The 19,634-nt window shown below is 50.0% G+C and overlaps 1 protein-coding gene across 1 annotated transcript in view; it reads left to right on the forward strand.

Moving 5' to 3' along the window:
* The first annotated feature begins 5,225 nt into the window (after positions 1-5,225).
* Positions 5,226-19,634, forward strand: part of PTPN2 (protein tyrosine phosphatase non-receptor type 2) — a 61,991-nt gene continuing 47,582 nt past the window's right edge. Inside the window, exon 1 of the mRNA XM_073678990.1 lies at positions 5,226-5,502. Within this exon, the coding sequence (XP_073535091.1) occupies positions 5,446-5,502 (57 nt within the window). The 5' untranslated portion in view covers positions 5,226-5,445. The remainder of the gene's footprint in view (positions 5,503-19,634) is intronic.

The raw sequence follows: 19,634 nt of genomic DNA on the forward strand, positions 1-19,634 counted from the left end.
CCCCCTCACACACACAGAGCTCCCCCCGGCGCACACACACACACAGAGCTCCCCCCCCCACACACACAGAGCTCCTCCCCGCACACACACACACACACACACAGAGCTCCCCCCGCACACACACACAGAGCCCCCCTCACGCACACAGAGCTCCTCCCCGCACACACACACACAGCCCCCCCCGCACACACACAGAGCTCCCCCCCGCACACACACACACAGAGCTCCCCCCGCACACACACACAGAGCTCCCCCCCACGCACACACACACAGAGCTCCCCCCCCGCACACACACAGAGCTCCCCCCGCACACACACACAGAGCCCCCCCACGCACACAGAGCTCCTCCTCGCACACACACACAGCTCCCCCCCGCACACACACACACAGCTCCCCCCCGCACACACACACACAGCTCCCCCCCCGCACACACACAGAGCTCCCCCCGCACACACACACAGAGCCCCCCCCGCACACACACACAGAGCCCCCCCCACGCACACAGAGCTCCTCCTCGCACACACACACAGCTCCCCCCCGCACACACACACACAGCTCCCCCCCGCACACACAGAGAGCCCCCCCCCACGCACACACAGCTCCCCCCCGCGCACACACACAGCTCCCCCCCGCGCACACACACAGCTCCCCCCCGCGCACACAGAGCTCTCCCCCGCACACACACAGAGCTCCCCCCCCCGCACACACACAGAGCTCCCCCCGCACACACACAGAGCTCCCCCCCGCACACACACACAGAGCAGAGCTCCCCCCCGCACACACACAGAGCACAGAGCTCCCCCCCGCACACACACAGCGCTCTCCCCCCCGCACACACACAGAGCTCCCCCCTCGCACACACACACACAGCTCCCCCTCGCACACACACAGAGCTCCCCCTCGCACACACACACACAGAGCTCCCCCCTCGCACACACACACAGAGCTCCCCCCTCGCACACAGACAGACAGAGCTCCCCCCTCGCACACACACACAGAGCTCCCGCCTCGCACACACACACAGAGCTCCCGCCTCGCACACACACACAGAGCTCCCCCCCCTCGCACACACACACAGAGCTCCCGCCTCGCACACACACACAGAGCTCCCCCCTCGCACACAGACAGACAGAGCTCCCGCCTCGCACACACACACAGAGCTCCCCCCCCTCGCACACACACAGAGCTCCCGCCTCGCACACACACACAGAGCTCCCGCCTCGCACACACACACAGAGCTCCCCCCTCGCACACAGACAGACAGAGCTCCCCCCTCGCACACAGAGCTCCCGCCTCGCACACACACACAGAGCTCCCCCCCCTCGCACACACACAGAGCTCCCGCCTCGCACACACACACACACAGAGCTCCCCCCTCGCACACAGACAGACAGAGCTCCCCCCTCGCACACACACAGAGCTCCCGCCTCGCACACACACACAGAGCTCCCCCCCCTCGCACACACACACAGAGCTCCCGCCTCGCACACACACACAGAGCTCCCCCCTCGCACACACACACAGAGCTCCCGCCTCGCACACACACACACAGAGCTCCCCCCTCGCACACACACACAGAGCTCCCCCCTCGCACACAGAGCTCCCCCCTCGCACACACACACAGAGCTCCCGCCTCGCACACACACACAGAGCTCCCGCCTCGCACACACACACAGAGCTCCCCGCCTCGCACACACACACACACACAGAGCTCCCCCTCGCACACAGACAGAGCTCCCCCCTCGCACACACACACAGAGCTCCCGCCTCGCACACACACAGAGCTCCCCCCCTCGCACACACACACAGAGCTCCCGCCTCGCACACACACACAGAGCTCCCCCCTCGCACACAGACAGACAGAGCTCCCCCCTCGCACACACACAGAGCTCCCGCCTCGCACACACACACAGAGCTCCCCCCCTCGCACACACACACAGAGCTCCCGCCTCGCACACACACACACACAGAGCTCCCGCCTCGCACACACACACAGAGCTCCCGCCTCGCACACACACACAGAGCTCCCCCCCTCGCACACACACAGAGCTCCCCCCCCTCGCACACACACACAGAGCTCCCCCCCTCGCACACACACACAGAGCTCCCCCCTCGCACACACACACAGAGCTCCCCCCTCGCACACACACACACAGAGCTCCCCCCTCGCACACACACACACACAGAGCTCCCCCCCCTCGCACACACACACACACACAGAGCTCCCCCCTCGCACACACACACAGAGCTCCCCCCCTCGCACACACACACAGAGCTCCCGCCTCGCACACACACACAGAGCTCCCCCCTCGCACACAGACAGACAGAGCTCCCCCCTCGCACACACACACAGAGCTCCCGCCTCGCACACACACACAGAGCTCCCCCCCTCGCACACACACACAGAGCTCCCGCCTCGCACACACACACACACAGAGCTCCCGCCTCGCACACACACACAGAGCTCCCCCCCCTCGCACACACACACAGAGCTCCCCCCTCGCACACACACACACAGAGCTCCCCCCTCGCACACACACACACACAGAGCTCCCCCCTCGCACACACACACAGAGCTCCCCCCCTCGCACACACACACACACAGCTCCCCCCTCGCACACACAGAGCTCCCCCCTCGCACACACACACACACACACAGAGCTCCCCCCTCGCACACACACACAGAGCTCCCGCCTCGCACACACACACAGAGCTCCCCCCTCGCACACACACAGAGCTCCCGCCTCGCACACACACAGAGCTCCCGCCTCGCACACACACAGAGCTCCCCCCCTCGCACACACACACAGAGCTCCCCCCCTCGCACACACACACAGAGCTCCCCCCCTCGCACACACACACAGAGCTCCCCCCCTCGCACACACACACAGAGCTCCCCCCCTCGCACACACAGAGCTCCAGCCTCGCACACACACAGAGCTCTCCCCCCTCGCACACACACACACACAGCTCCCCCCCCTCGCACACACACACACAGAGCTCCCCCCCTCGCACACACACACAGAGCTCCCCCCCTCGCACACACACACACAGAGCTCCCCCCCTCGCACACACACAGCTCCCGCCTCGCACACACACAGAGCTCTCCCCCCTCGCACACACACACACAGCTCCCCCCCTCGCACACACACACACAGCTCCCCCCCCTCGCACACACACACACAGAGCTCCCCCCCCTCGCACACACACACAGAGCCCCCCACCCTCGCACACACAGAGCTCCCCCCTCGCACACACACACACAGAGCTCCCCCCCTCGCACACACACACAGAGCTCCCCCCTCACACACACACAGAGCTCCCCCCCTCGCACACACACACAGAGCTCCCGCCTCGCACACACACACACACAGAGCTCCCCCCTCGCACACACACAGAGCTCCCCCCCTCGCACACACACACACACACACACAGAGCTCCCCCCCCTCGCACACAGAGCTCCCGCCTCGCACACACACACACACACACAGAGCTCCCCCCTCGCACACACACACAGAGCTCCCGCCTCGCACACACACACACAGAGCTCCCCCCTTGCACACACACAGAGCTCCCGCCTCGCACACACACACACACAGAGCTCCCCCCTCGCACACACACACAGAGCTCCCGCCTCGCACACACACACACACAGAGCTCCCCCCTCGCACACACACACACAGAGCTCCCCCCTCGCACACACACACAGAGCTCCCGCCTCGCACACACACACACACAGAGCTCCCCCCTCGCACACACACACACAGAGCTCCCCCCTCGCACACACACACACAGAGCTCCCCCCTCGCACACACACACAGAGCTCCCCCCTCGCACACACACACACACAGAGCTCCCCCCCTCGCACACACACAGAGCTCCCCCCTCGCACACACACACAGAGCTCCCGCCTCGCACACACACAGAGCTCCCCCCCTCGCACACACACAGAGCTCCCCCCCTCGCACACACACACACACAGAGCTCCCCCCTCGCACACACACAGAGCTCCCCCCCTCACACACACACAGAGCTCCCCCCCTCACACACACAGAGCTCCCCCCCTCGCACACACACAGAGCTCCCCCCTCGCACACACACACACAGAGCTCCCCCCCTCGCACACACACAGAGCTCCCCCCCTCGCACACACACAGAGCTCCCCCCCTCGCACACACAGAGCTCCCCCCTCGCACACACACAGAGCTCCCCCCCTCGCACACACACAGAGCTCCCCCCCTCGCACACACACACAGAGCTCCCGCCTCGCACACACACACAGAGCTCCCGCCTCGCACACACACACACAGAGCTCCCGCCTCGCACACACACACACAGAGCTCCCCCCTCGCACACACACACAGAGCTCCCCCCTCGCACACACACACACAGAGCTCCCCACCTCGCACACACACACACAGAGCTCCCCCCCTCGCACACACACAGAGCTCCCCCCTCGCACACACACACAGAGCTCCCGCCTCGCACACACACAGAGCTCCCTCCCTCGCACACACACAGAGCTCCCGCCTCGCACACACACAGAGCTCCCCCCCTCGCACACACACAGAGCTCCCCCCCTCGCACACACACAGAGCTCCCCCCCTCGCACACACACAGAGCTCCCCCCTCGCACACACACACACAGAGCTCCCGCCTCGCACACACACAGAGCTCCCCCTCTCGCACACACACAGAGCTCCCCCCCTCGCACACACACACACACAGAGCTCCCCCCTCGCACACACACACAGAGCTCCCGCCTCGCACACACACACAGAGCTCCCCCCCTCGCACACACACACACACACACACACAGAGCTCCCCCCTCGCACACACACACACACAGAGCTCCCCCCTCGCACACACACATATATATATATATATACATATACACACACACACACACACACAGTCACCATGCTCAGTGCGGCCTGTCATTCTACACAGGTGGAAACATCAAACGTCATCGCTTATCAGGGACATTTCTCAGCGATAGTCCCACAATACTGCGCCCCCTAACGGCCCGTCTATAAGCCAGGAGCGCGCAGGAAAACAGCAGCAATGATGGCCGCTCACTACCTGCAGCCAGATTTCCCTCATACTTCACCCCGTACTTCAAGGGATCTCTAACTGGGCGGGGCATCAGTAGGAGCCGCCCCTAATGTCACAGAGCGCTGCCGATTGGGTACAGTGCAGAGTAGCCGGTTGCCAAGTTAGGGGTGAGCGAATGATGCTGGGAAGGGGGCGTGGAAGTAACCGGAAGAAGGCGTGGTTTTGGAGGCCGGTGCCGCGTTTGGTGTCGCAGCAGGTCGGGTTGCTGCTTGTTTCCTCTTCTCTTCCCGTAAACATCACCGCTGTGTCCCGGGGCCGTGCGGAGAGCAATGCGGCAGGGCGGGGAGCTGTGAGCGGCACCGGACAGCGGCTCCTCCGACTGCGGGAGACATGGAGAACGAGTTCAAGAGCATTGACGAGGAGAACCGCTGGAGCCTGCTGTATGGGGTGAGCAGGGTGCTGTGCGGCAGCGGGCCGGTACCGGAATTCCCTTCATATGTCTCCGTACACGGTGCTCGCATACAGTGTGCGCCGCCGTACATACAGTTAATAGTGTATTTTTTATCAATGAGCAAAATAAGAGATTAATGAACAAAAGAGAAATGTAAATAGCATCAATATTTTGCCTTCATCAATTCTTTTAGGTACACATGCTTATAGCTTTTAAAGGAACTCTGCAGGGAGGTTGTTCCAAACATCTTAGGGAACTAACCACAGATCTGTGTATTTAAACTTGCACAAATCCTTCTGTCTCTTCATGTAATCCCAGACAGATTGGATAAAGCCAGGGCTCTGTGCGCTCCATATCATTACTTCCAGGGCTGCTTTATATTGACCTTAGCAAAGCATTTGACAAAGTATCTCATACCAGTGGAAAAATGACTAAGGCTGAGTTCACACGATGCGGATTTAATGCGTTTCCGTGGCGTTTTTGCAGTTGCGTAAATGCCGCGGAAACGCATGAAAAACGCATGGTAGAAGGGCAGCAATGTTCCCTAATGATAATCCGCATGTGCTGTGCCCATGATGCGGATTTTTCCGCAGCGTAAACGCTGCGCTCAAAAATCCGCAGCATGTCAATTAATTTTGCGTAAACGCGGCGTTTTTGCCGCCATTGACTTGCATTAGAACTTGCCAATTCCGCAAGACTGCATCTGTACTTGTGTTATTGGCGCATTCTAATGTGCGGATGGTACCCGGGTGTGGAGGAGAGGAGAGCCTCATCCACACCCAGGTACTATTAAAAAGCTGTAAAACAAGAATAAAATAAAATATATATATATATATACCATCTGTCGGCCCGCGCAGCGCTCCTGCTTGGTTCCCGGCACTTGCAGTCAGTTGAAGGACCTGCGCTGACGTCAGAGTCATGTGACGGGTCACGTGACACTGACGTCGGTAGGTCTTTCAATTCAAAGTTGCCGGGAGAACGGAGTGTAAAGCAGGACAGCGCGGGCCATCGGAGGTAAGTATATACACTCTCTCGGGTCACACTATATAAATCCATGCTGTTTGCATGGATTTATATAGTGTGACCTAGTTGTCAAGCACTTTCCAGGTGATGCTAAAATCGCCTGGAAAGCGCTTGTCAATCTGCATGCGGAAACGCATGTGGATCCACATGTATTCTGCAGGAAAAACGCATGCACAATCTGCATGCGTTTTTTCTGCCAGGTAGATGCAGAAATGATGCAGAAATTTTCTGCTTCATTTCTGCATCGTGTGAACATACCCTAACTATGGATATACAAGGCAACTGTTAGGGTCCGATCACTAAGCCAGTTATGAATCCACCTAAGAATGGTCATAAATGGTTGCACATCCAGTTGGAAGAATGTCTCAAGTGGGGTGCCACAAGGCTCTGTCCTGGGCCCTGTGTTGTTCAACATCTTTATCAATGATTTAGATGAAAGAATTGAGGGTAAACTGATTAAATTTATTGATGACACAAAGCTAGGAGGGGTAGCTAACACTAGAGAAGAGAGAGGATCCAGAAGGATCTAAACAAACTAGAACTGTGGGCGGCAACTAACAGAATGGTTTTTAACCGGGAGAAATGTAAAGTCCTACATCTGTGCAAGAAAAATGAAAAAAAGCATATACAGAATGGGAGAAATAGGGCTAAGCAACAGCACATGTGAAAAAGACTTAGGTATACTAATAGATCACAGACTGAACATGAGTCAACAGTGTGATGCAGCAGCAAAAAAGGCAAACACAATTCTGGGATGTATTAACAGAAGCATACAGTCTAGATCACTTGAAGCCATTATCGGACTTTACTCCTCTTTGGTCAGACCTCATCTGGAATACTGTGTCCAATTCTGGGCACCACATCAGAGAAGAGATCAGAATGGTGACCGGTCTGCAAACAATGTCTTACGAGGAACGGTTGAAGGATCTGGGAATGTTTAGCTTGCAAAAGAGAAGACTGAGAGGAGACTCAATAGCTGTCTACAAAGATCTCAAGGGCTGTCACACTGTAGAGGGATCAGCTTTATTCTCATTTGCACAAAGAAAGACTACAAGCAATGGGATGAAACTGAATGGGAGAAGATACAGATTAGATATTAGAAAAAACTTAGACAGTGAAGGTGATCAATGAGTGGAAGAGGCGACCATGAGAGGTGGTGAGTTCTCCTTCAATGGACGTCTTCTAACAGAGGCTGGACAGACATCTGTCTGAGATTGTTTAGTGAATCCTGCATTGAGCAGGGGGTTGGACCGGATGACCCTGGAGGTCCCCTCCAACTCTAACATTCTATTCTACAAAGATAGTTTTTAATAACATTGCCTGTATCTTTGTTTGGGGTCGTTGTCCAGGTGCAGAATAAATTTGGAGTCCGATGCCTGCCTGATGGGACTGCATGATGGTTAAGTTTCTGACTATACCAGTGTTTCTCAGCATTGAGGACAGGATACCAAGAAATGGGCAACGTGGAGGACTATAGATGCAGCAGTCTTCCAAGGAAACTTTGTGCAGCCAATGAAAAACACATCACCTTTCAAAATGTGTAGCTGTCCCTCAGTGCAACCCCCTCAGTAGCAGTAACCACCTTGGACCCAGGTACACCTGCCTACTGTAGCCAGAAGTGGCCTTTATGGACAAATTGTGGCCAAAAACCATACTTTCTACCTGGAAACAAGACCAAGTGACTTGTGTATGCACGAAAACATAGGAACTGTGGTGCACAAAAATGGCAGCAGATGCTCTGGACTGTTAAAGGGGTTTTTCCACAAACAAAGGTTCATTTTCATCAATAGATCTTGGAATAATAATATGATCCACAATTGGATGTGTTTAAATAAAATGTTCCCGTGCTGAGATAATCTTATAAATGTGCCCCTGCTGTGTACTGTGTAATGGCCGTGTCTGACCATGCAGGAACATAGTCTGATCATACCACATCTCCTGGGCAGGGTGGGGGGTGGGGGTGGGGGGGGGGGGGCAAAAGAGCATACAGACATTAAGCTGTGATCCCATGCGGTGTTATTTTTGTGAGGTGCCCAGGAGCTGTAGTATGATCAGATCATGTTCCTGTACAGTCAAGACACGGCCATTACACAGCATGGGCACATTTATAAGATTCTCAGCGCACGAACATTTTCTTTAAACCCATCCAATTGTGGAAACTATATTATTATTCTAAGATCTATTGATTAAAATGAACTTTTGTTCATGGGAAAACCCATTTAAGTCAAAATATAAATTATTTGGCTGTAACAGAATATGGTTTGTCACGAAAGAGCTGGATAGCGGCTCAATGAGTGTCTGCTGGCAACTGAAGCATGGTGGAGGTTCCTTGCAAGTTTGGGGCTGCATTTCAACATTGCAGTTGGGGATTTGGTCAGGATTAATGGTGTCCTCAATGCTGAGATATTTAGGCAGCGACTTATCCATTATGCAATACCATCAGGGAGACTTCTGATTAGCTCCAAATTTTATTCTTTAGCAGGACAACAATGCCCAACATACAGCCAATGTCATTAAGAACTGTCTTCATTGTAAAGAAGAACAAGGACCCCTGGAAGTGATGATATGGCCCCATAGAGCTCTAATCTTAACGTCGAGTCTGTGTGGGATTACATGAAGGAACAGAAGGATTTGCACAAGCGACATCCACAGAAGATTTGTGGTTAGTTCTCTGAGATGTTTAGAACAATTCCACGCTGAGTTTCTTCAAAAACTGTGTGCAAGTGTAACTAGAAGAACTGATGCTGGTTTGAAATGGCGGGCACACCAAATGTTGATCTGATTAAGATTTATTTTATTCACTAAGGGCTCTTTCACAGTGGTGACAGTTTCCACACGTACCGAAGACACTGATACACGCAGACCAATTCAAATGAATGGGTCTGTGCACATCTCATTGTGTTTTCACGGACTGTGTGTCCGTGTGCTCCACACGGAGACGAGTCTGTTTTTTTGCGGATACACGGTCCGCCAAACGTACCACACGGATGACATCTCTGTGACACGTACCGGCGCCTGGAAATCAGCGCTACAGTTAGCGTTGTTCCCAAGCACGGGGTGCTGAATGCTGCCCTCATCATGGTTCCTGCCGGCGCTGCAATCAGCACCAGCAGGGACATTTGTGAGGGTAGTGGTGTCTGCTCCCGCAGTGTCCCCACCTGTAACAATGAGAATAAAATGAATAAAATCCATGTACTCGCCTCTCCTAGGTGTCCCCTTCTGTAATTCATGCGACCGCTGCTGCCGGGGAGAATGAGCTGCGTTCAGTGAGTGACAGGACACCGCTCCTGAGCTGCAACTCGGGATCGGCTCCTCCTCCCCGGCTCCTCTGTGTCAGCGGTCCCATGGATTACAGCGGGGAACACCTAGGAGAGGTGAGTATATGGATTTTATTATTTTATTCTTATTTTTACAGGTGGGGACACTGCGGGAGCAGACTACTACTACTACCCTCATCACTGTCCAAGCTGGCACTGATCGCAGCTCCGGCAGGAACCATGATGAGGGTAGTGTTCAGCACCGGCACTTGGGAACAGCGCTAACTGTAGCGCTGATTTCCAGGCGCCATCCGTGTGATCCTGATGTGACACACGGGACACAGATATCTCCGGTATATTTTTTTCCGGTACCGGATAGATGCGGATGTGTGAAACCGGCCTAACTTTGCATTTTGGTAATTGATAAAAATAAACTACCACTTCTATCTTTGAAAACATTCTTACTTTACAGCATTTTTTACACACCTACTTAGCTAAATCTTTGCATAGTACTGTAGTGGACATGTAGAGATTCAGTTTGTTAGGCTTTAGGTACCGCTCACACAGGCAGTGCAGTTTTGGTCCAAACACATGCAGTTTGTATTGCTTTCCATAGGTTGTACAGCACCAAAACTAACTCATAAACCTAAATCCCTTAGCCTTGTCCAGGTGATAACTAAATAGAACAGAATCTGGCTACTCATGCACGGCTAAGCAAGCCTCAGCTCGGTCAAACAAAACAGTTATGGTCCATAGTAACCAGTGATACCTGCGGTTCTCTGTACATGGCCTGTGCAGATTTTTCTCAAAGGATTCTGGCCTGCCTCTCTTTTTGGTTTCAAGACACATCCAGTCTGGTCAGTCTCCCCAGCAGACGACTTAGATGAACACCTAGCCTGTTTATATGCAGAGCTAGCCAGGTGTAGTTATCAAAGCCTGCAGAGCTAGGATTTAACACTAGGCTACCTGGCATTGCTACATACCCTCCTCCTCTGTTCAATGCCGAGGGCTGGGCACAATCTGCCAACCCCCCAGGGCCTACAGGGGGCCCCTTTAGCCAAGCTGATTTTGTGAGGGGCGTGGACAGTTTTGTATTGCCTCCTCTGAGTGGGCCTCAGGAATTCTACAGGGCTTTAAATTGACCAGAGTGGGAGGTCTATATTTGATGTCACGAGTGTGACCTGGAAACTCCAAAACCCTGTCCCTATTTTTGGGTAATAATTTCCTGCCATATTTTCTTTGGGAAGGTGACAAATTTCCTGCTACTTAGACATCCAGAATGTTGGTTTCCTATAAGCAAAAGGTTTCTGGGGGTCCCTATCCTTCCAGGGTTTTAGCAGGTTGCCATAATATATGGAAAAGGCCTTCTTTTTCTCTGGTCGGTATACTTTATATTTTACCTCTACCACTTTATAGGGCCCCTGCCACTGTTTGAGGAACCTGTTCTCCCTTGTGGACACGAACACAAGTACACAAGCCCCAGGCTTAAATTGTCTAACTTGAGTAAACAGATTATACCCCTCTGAATTTTTCCTGTTGGGCCTTGAGAAGGCGCTCTTTTACCTGTCCCTTCACTTTGTTCCCATGACACAACAAATAATTATGCCTGGCTCCTTGCGGAAACCTACTATCTGCTCCTGAGGAACCCCATTTACATTTTCTAGAGTACTTTTTACTGTTAAGTCTCTGAGCTGGGCAGTCCCAAAGTTGTCCTGGGACTCCTTAAGGTCAGGGATATTGGCTTCAGGGGCTGCTTTCTCATGCTCCTTTCTAGCCAGTACAGTGAATGGAAATTTGCAGTTTACATCATGTGACTTTGTTACCACAGCTGACTCCTTGCGATATACTGGACTACTGGATGCTACAGCTTTAGCCCACGATTCCCAGAACAAAGGAAAATCTCACCCAATAGCATGTAACAAGTCCGAGACCACTCCCACTTGGTGGGACACGAAACCACAGTCTGCATATGTCGACCGGGGCCAAGGGATAGTTCTTGGCATCTGGGTGGATAAACCTTACCCCCACCCCCTCCCCAGGGACTAGTACATCCGGAACTGTGGTCCTTGTCTGGTTCACCAAACTTCCTGAGTCCATAAGGCCAGTCACTTGGACACCAATCAATCACCTGCCATTCCTGAGGCCCCTCGTCAAGATAAGGAACATCATTGCAGGCAGGTTAGGCAATGTAGGAGTAGAACTGGCCCACTCTGCAGTCCATCGGATCCGAGGTCAAGGGACAAACTGCTGATATGACCTGGGACTCGACACCTCCAACAAATAATGGTACGAGTGAACATAATAAATATTCATAATAAATTACAACATAATGACCGCAAGATTTTTTTTTTTTCTCCTTGGATCAATAGGTGTGCGAGAAAAAATATTTTATACACAAAATATCGTCATTAATAGTCATAATACACAGTAAAATAGGATAAGGTGCCTCATGCCAAGATGAGACTGAGTAACAAAAATCCTTTATAGGCAATATATAAGATAACCACTGCACACTGGCTGCATTGATAATCCAGGTACAAATCTATACCCTTATTATATCGTATAATATATAGTGGTGCAGAGTTCTGAATACAGGTGCCTAAAGTAGATTCAACAGAAACAATAGATATGGTATACTGGTTTGTTTTACCTAAAACAGGATTGCTGGTGGCATCCATGTAGTATAGTAGATAGTACTGCGTCCCTCCTCTCCGACTCGCGTTTCGCCTTGTTTCTTCCGGGGGCGTGTCAAGGTGAGGTAGCATCTTTGCTATATAAGGCTGAATCAGCCAATTAGGAGGTCGCTAGCCATAGCAAAATTCGTACACCTTAACCATTGTGTACCAATCTGAAGATGGCACGTTATAATGACGAGTGCGTGCGGTTACTAGGTCGCATCCGGTCCATATGCCATCACATATAAATAGCTTCCGGTCCGTGGCTGTGGAGGAAAGCATAGGTTTCGTCACACCCAAATGGACGGAGACGACATCGTCACCACTTGCCATGCATATGAGTCAGATGTGCGGCGCGGTTAGCGCATGCGCACAACCACAGCTCTGGTCAGATTGATGTATGTTACAAGAGTGAATCATCAAAGTAGCTGCCAGCCATATATTGGAGGGGCTATGTGTTCCTGGAGCAACCAATTTAAGGAATTTAATATCCTTAATCTCTAATGGGGCTTCGGACAATTGCAAAAATATAAACACGAGCAAAACAATATTAACATAATAAATAGTACCGTATAGCAATGAGTGATAAAGCGCTGGTGCTGATTGATATAGAAAAAGTGCTAATACAATGCATACTAATTCATTGTGTGATATAATGCTACCACTTTACTATATGTTAATAGGTAATATATAGTGATGAGCGAGATTGCTCGCCATTGCTCGGGCGGGAGCTAGGGTCCCCGTCCTGCATGTTTGGTGCTATTTAGAGCACCAATCATGCAGGGATTGTCTGCCACTCACTGTAATGTCACAGCCATGGTGGTTGTGGCATTACAGTGATTGCCCAAATCGATGGGAACAGTGCTCACAGTGAAACATGAAAAGCCGGCCATTCATCAGCGGCATACACCGGTACCAGACAATTTAGAACAGAAAGAATAGAGCATCACATATAGATTAGATAGATAGAAACATGTCAGTCACATATATAATAAGTGCAGTGACAGTGTTTGTTACTGTACTTGTCATTTAGTGTTAAAATAAAGGATTTATTAAAAAAAAATTGGCGTAGGGTTCCCCGTAATTTTAGTCTCTAGCGGAGGTTAAGCAGACGGCTGGGGCAGATGTTTGAAGCCTGGGAAGGGGGTAATACCCACGGAGCTTCCCAGGCTACTAATATCAGCCCCCAGCTAAATACCTAGCCTTTACCAGCTATTAAAATGGGGGACCCCCTCAAAAAATTACTTGGGGGGGGGGGGGGCCCCCCCCCCTATTTTAATAGGTAGCAAAGGCTAGGCAGACAGCTGGGGGCTGATATTAATAGCCCAGGAAGGGTGTCATGAATATTGGCCCCCTCCCAGGCTAGAAACACCAGCCGTCAGGCGCCCCAGAAATGGCGCATCCATAGGATGCGGCAATTCTGGCACTTAGCCTCGCTCTTCCCACTGCCCTGTAGTGGTGGCAGTGAGGTAATAGGGCTGGGGTTGATGTCAGCTTATAATGCCAGCTGACATCAAGCCCAGGTTAGTAATGGAGAGGCGTCTATAAGACACTCCCATTACTAACCCCATAGTCAAAGTTAAAAAAAAACACAAACACCCAGAATAAAGTCCTTTTTAATTGAAATAAACACACAATTTTTTAATGTTCTAAATTAAACCATACTTACCATCACGCCCATTCCAGCTGAAGCCTATGTCTTCTGCAATAAAAGTAAACGTTTCTGACAGCATGGGAGAATTCTCCTGCGCATGCGGTGAGCGTGGGAGAATTCTCCTGCGCATGCGGTGAGCGTGGGAGAATTCTCCTGCGCATGCGGTGAGCGTGGGAGAATTCTCCTGCGCATGCGGTGAGCGTGGGAGAATTCTCCTGCGCATGCGGTGAGCGTGGGAGAATTCTCCTGCGCATGCGGTGAGCGTGGGAGAATTCTCCTGCGCATGCGGTGAGCTCAGCTCACCTCATGCACGTCACTGACAGCGTGGGAGAATTCTCCTGCGCTCACTGCATGCGCAGGAGAATTCTCTCACGCTGTCAGTGATGTGCATGAGGTGAGCTGAGTTCATTGGACGTGAACTTGGCTCATCTGGATGCCGTCACAGCCAGACACTGAGGAGCTTCACTGAGGAGCTTCTCAGTGTCTGCGGCATGGCAAGCTGGATGGCAGCTTTCGGCTGCGATCCAGCCTGTCATGTGAATGTAGCAGAGCTGGAGCCATCCTGGGATCCATGGAAAGGTAAGGATGAGGTTGCTTTATTATTTTTCTTATATTGCAGGAGATCGTTGGCTTCAGCTGGAATGGGCGTGATGGTAAGTATGGTTTAATTTAGAACAATAAAGAATTGTGTGTTTATTTCCATTAAAGGACTTTATTCTGGGTGTTTTTTGTTTTTTTTTTACTTTGACTATTGGGTTAGTAATGGTGGTGTCTTATAGACGTCTCTCCATTACTAACCTGGGCTTGATGTCAGCTGGCATTATAAGCTGACATCAACCCCAGCCCTATTACCCCACTGCCACCGCTACAGGGCAGTGGGAAGAGCAAGGCTAAGTGCCAGAATTGGCACATCCTATGGATGCGCCTTTTCTTGGGCGGCTGACGGCTGGTGTTTCTAGCCTGGTAGGGGGCCAATATTCATGGCACCCTTCCTGGGCTATTAATATCAGCCCCCAGCTGTCTGCCTAGCCTTTGCAAGCTATTAAAATAGGGGGGACCCCACATAATTTTTTTTTTTTTGGGTCCCCCATTTTAATAGCTAGTAAAGGCTAGGTATTCAGCTGGGGGCTGATATTAGTAGCCTGGGAAGCTCCGTGGGTATTACGCCCTTCCCAGGCTTCAAACATCTGCCCCAGCCGTCTGCTTAACCTCCACTAGAGACTAAAATTACGGGGGACCCCACGCCAATTTTTTTTTTTTTTTTTTAATAAATACTTTATTTTAACACTAAATGACAAGTACAGTAATCATCACTATCACTGTACTTAGAAACGTGTCAGTAACATATATAATATCTATCTAATCTGTGTGTGATGCTCTGTTCTTTCTGTTCTAAATTGTTGGGTACCGATGTATGCCGCTGATGAATTGCCGGCTTTTTTAAAGAGACGGGTGCATGAAAATCGGAGGGCACTAGTGTGCTCCTATTGCCCTGCTATGTTTTTGATGCACCCTCCTATATATACCCTGCCTGTCTGCCTATATATTCTGCCTGCCTGACGTTTAATTGAGCACCGTTCCCATCGATTTGGGCAATTTTTGACCTTCTGCAGACCACCGGTGGGAGGTGGCAGAAAAATGCTCGCGTTTCCCATAGACTTACATTGGGCTCGTTGCTCGGGTCGAGCACCCGAGTATCCCAATGTGCTCGACCCGAGCTTCGAGCACCTGAGCATTTTAGTGCTCGCTCATCACTAGTAATATAGTAATAATTACTATGCCTAAAGAAAATACAGGTGCATGAAAAGCCAGAAGGGCTTAAAATGGATGTGTGAAACTATTTAAGGTTGAATATTGTGAAACAGCGTATGAATGATAAGGTAAGGTGCCTTAGTGTTAGGAGATATGAACCGCACTAGTCTGTATGGGGCCAAAGTAACACATTGCTATATGTTATTGGTGGTTATACGGAGATCAGAGGCCATGGTCTCCAGATAGCTGAGGATAGGTAACATGACATTTGTGCCTGTGTTTTACACAGAAGAGAGCTTCCCATTTGGGCAGGTCCTCCATGCTATGTGTGAAGGAGGATGGCTAACTCCTACTGTGTCATGGATAAGCTCTATTCTGGAAAGTGAGCTGGCTTTGCTATTGAAATGAGCAGTCATCCATGTTACATGTAACTGTGTTTAGCATTATTGCTGGGCTCCTGGGAACTGTGGTTTCCTCCCACGTTCCAACAACATAGTAATGGAATTATTGCTTTCAAGGGAATCTGTCAGCTGGATTTCGCCCCCAAAAATGTAGCCCTTTCAAAGACAAGTCCAGCATACATTTACATGGTCAGCTGGTTCCTCCATTACTGAGAAATCACTGAAATAATCTGCAAATGAGGATGAAGAGCTATTGTCTCCACCAACACTGATTGTCCGCTCTAGTGTAAAGGCCCCGTCACACTTAGCGACGCTGCAGCGATCCCGACAACGATACGACCTGTCAGGGATCGTTGCTGTGTCGCTATGTGATTGCTGGTGAGCTGTCAAACAGGCAGGCTCACCAACTATCAGGGAAGCAGCGACATCGTGGAAAGAATCTTTCCACGATGTCCTGCTCTTGGTTACCAGCCTGCTGAAGCAGGAGCAGGCTGGTAACCAAGGTAAACATCGGGTTACTAGGGGCACACGCGCCCTAGTAACCCGTTGTTTATCATGTTTACCACTCTGCTACAGTGAGTGGGAGGTTACCGCTCACTTTAGCAGGCTCGTAACCATGATAAACAGCGAGTTACTAGGTGCGCGTGTGCCCCTAGTAACCCGATGTTTATCATGGTTACCAGCCTGATCGCTGCTCCCGCTGGTCACACAGTGATGTGTGCTGACCAGCGGGAGGGCAACGACCAAAAAAAGGTCCAGGACATTCTGCAGCGATCAGCGACCTCACAGCAGGGGCCTGATCGTTGCAAAGTGTCACACATAGCGACATCGCTGGTGAGGTCGCTGTTGCGTCACCAAAACCGTGACTCAGCAGCGATCTCGCTAGCGATCTCGCTATGTGAGACGGGGGCTTTAGGCTGCTTCATTGTTACCCTGTCGGGGGGGATGCTATTCACTTATATCTCAAGTCAATTTTAAGTTGTCTAGGTGATCACTAAGGGGTTAAATCAAAATTTTGTAGCCTGGTTATAGATTATATGGACATTAATATGTCTGACACACACAGTGGAAAAGCAATGGTCCTTGGCACAAAATTGTAATCTAATGCCATTTTCTATTGTCTTTTCATTCAAACCTGAGTATACACAGTGAGAGGATCTGGAGGTGATGATAAAAGCATCTCCTGATGATCGATGGTAACCCCTTCATGACCACAGCATTTTCAGTTTTTGTTTTTTGCTCCCCTTCTTCCCAGAGCCATAACTTTTTTTTTTTTATTTATTTTAAGGTCAATATGGCCATGTGAGGGCTTATTTTTTGCAGGACAAGTTGTACTTTTGAATGACATCACTGGTTATACCATATTGTATACTGGAAAACGGGAAAAAAAATCCAAGTGCGGTGAAATTGCAAAAACAGTGAAATACCACAGTTTGCGTTTTTTTTTTTTTTACACGTTTACTGAATTTTAAAACTGACCTGCCATTATTATTCTCCAGGTCATTACAAGTTTGTAGATGCCAAACGTGTATGGGTTCTTTGTTATTTAAGTGGTAAAAAAAAAAATGCCATTTTCCAAGACCTGTAGCTTCTCTACTTTTCGTGATCTGGGGCCGGATGAGGGCTTATTTATTGCGCGCCAAGCTGACGTTTTTATTGATGCCTTTTGGGTAGATCCTATGTTTTGATCGCCCGTTATTGCATTTTATTGCAATGTTGTGCTGACCAAAAAACATAATTCTAGCATTTAGAATTTTTTTTTTTTGTTACTGATCGGATTAATTCTTTTTTTTATGTTGATAATTCGGGCGATTCTGAACACGGTGATACCAAATATGTGTATGTGTGGTTTTTTTTTTTTTTTACTGTTTTATTTTGAATGGGGTGAAAGGAGGGTGATTTAAATATAATATAATATATTTTATTTATTTATTTTTTTTACACTTTTTGCATGTTCCAATAGTCTCTGCAGTTGTCTGATCCCCTAGGCTACACACAGGCAATGAGCAGATCGCCTGTGTGTAGCAGGCTACGTATATATACGTTTGTGTATGTATAATACATGGCTATCTATCACCAGTCATTAAATATGCAAATTGCCTTTTCAGAGAGGAAGAGGACTTGGTGTAGGGGAAAGAACAACACAGATAAAGTGAAATAAAAAAAAAAAAAAAAGATTTTCATTCTACTCTTCAGCCAGTATTACATCCTATGTACAGTTCAACATGAAAGATTTGGTGAAAGGTCCTCTTTAAGTATGGTCATTCATAATAGATAGTATTATCTTCCGATCTGGCCTACCTGTGCATGTATTCTCTACCTGTAGATGGATATACCTTTATAATAGGTCCTAATTCACACATCCTGACCAATCATGAATTACATCTAATAGTCTGTGTGATCACAATCATGAGATCTGATTCATGAACCTGGGGGGAGATTTTTCCAGTCCTGGTTAAAAGATATATAAAATAAAAAAATATTCCTGTAAGTTTCCAGCCTTTGGAAATATCTCCCATATTTCTGGTTATCACACTTTAAGATGTCTTTAAAAGCATTATTTGTTCTTCTCAGAAAATAGGGCACTAAAGGGAACTGGGTGCTTGTAAAACGTAACTTAATATTTAATTGCTGATCGTTTTGAGCTTCCTTCTTGAACACAGTAAAAAAGTCAGTAATATAAATGTCTCTCTAGGCCAGGATGGGCAAATCCCCAGAGCCAGGTATTTATTGCTCCTAGAAATCTGCAGCAGGCGCCTAACCTTTTGGCTTGTTTTCTGTTGAGTGTGAAGTTGCTTGCTGAAGAGCCAACATTTTCTTTTTCTCTAATCTCTTGTTTTTACAACCTGGGTTATTGTGCGGTTTAATGTAGAATAAAGTCTGAGACAAGTGACCGAAATGTTTGCACCGTTTGTCCAGGACTTGCTGATGTGTGACTAAGCCCAGCTGCACGCCTCGCAAAACCGAGCCCGACCTATGAGGCCGGTAGCTCCGGCCAGGTCTTCCAATGCAAGAACGCTCCATTTTTCACAGATGTATGTGATTGGGCTCATTCATAGTAGAAATTTGGCTGGGAAAAAAAATAGATGAAATAGACCACAATTTGTCACATGTTTTTTGACAACCAAAAATTACTGTTTTAGAAATTGACAATATATTGCATCAGGGTTGTCTTTATGTCAGTCACTGGTAAAATGGCAAAGTGCTTGTAAAAACCAGCAACTTTTCTATGTACTTCTTATTTAACCCGATAACACTTTTGACGGGGATAACCCGTCATGGTCAGTTGCTATTTTGCGCACCATGACGGGTTATCCCCGTTATGACTTTGAACTGTCGCGGCGTGTAAACACACAGTGACAATTC

Source organism: Phyllobates terribilis, unplaced genomic scaffold (genome assembly GCF_046119375.1).
Source record: "Phyllobates terribilis strain yellow unplaced genomic scaffold, ASM4611937v1 Scaffold_4__5_contigs__length_816908805, whole genome shotgun sequence".
NCBI lineage: Eukaryota > Metazoa > Chordata > Amphibia > Anura > Dendrobatidae > Phyllobates > Phyllobates terribilis.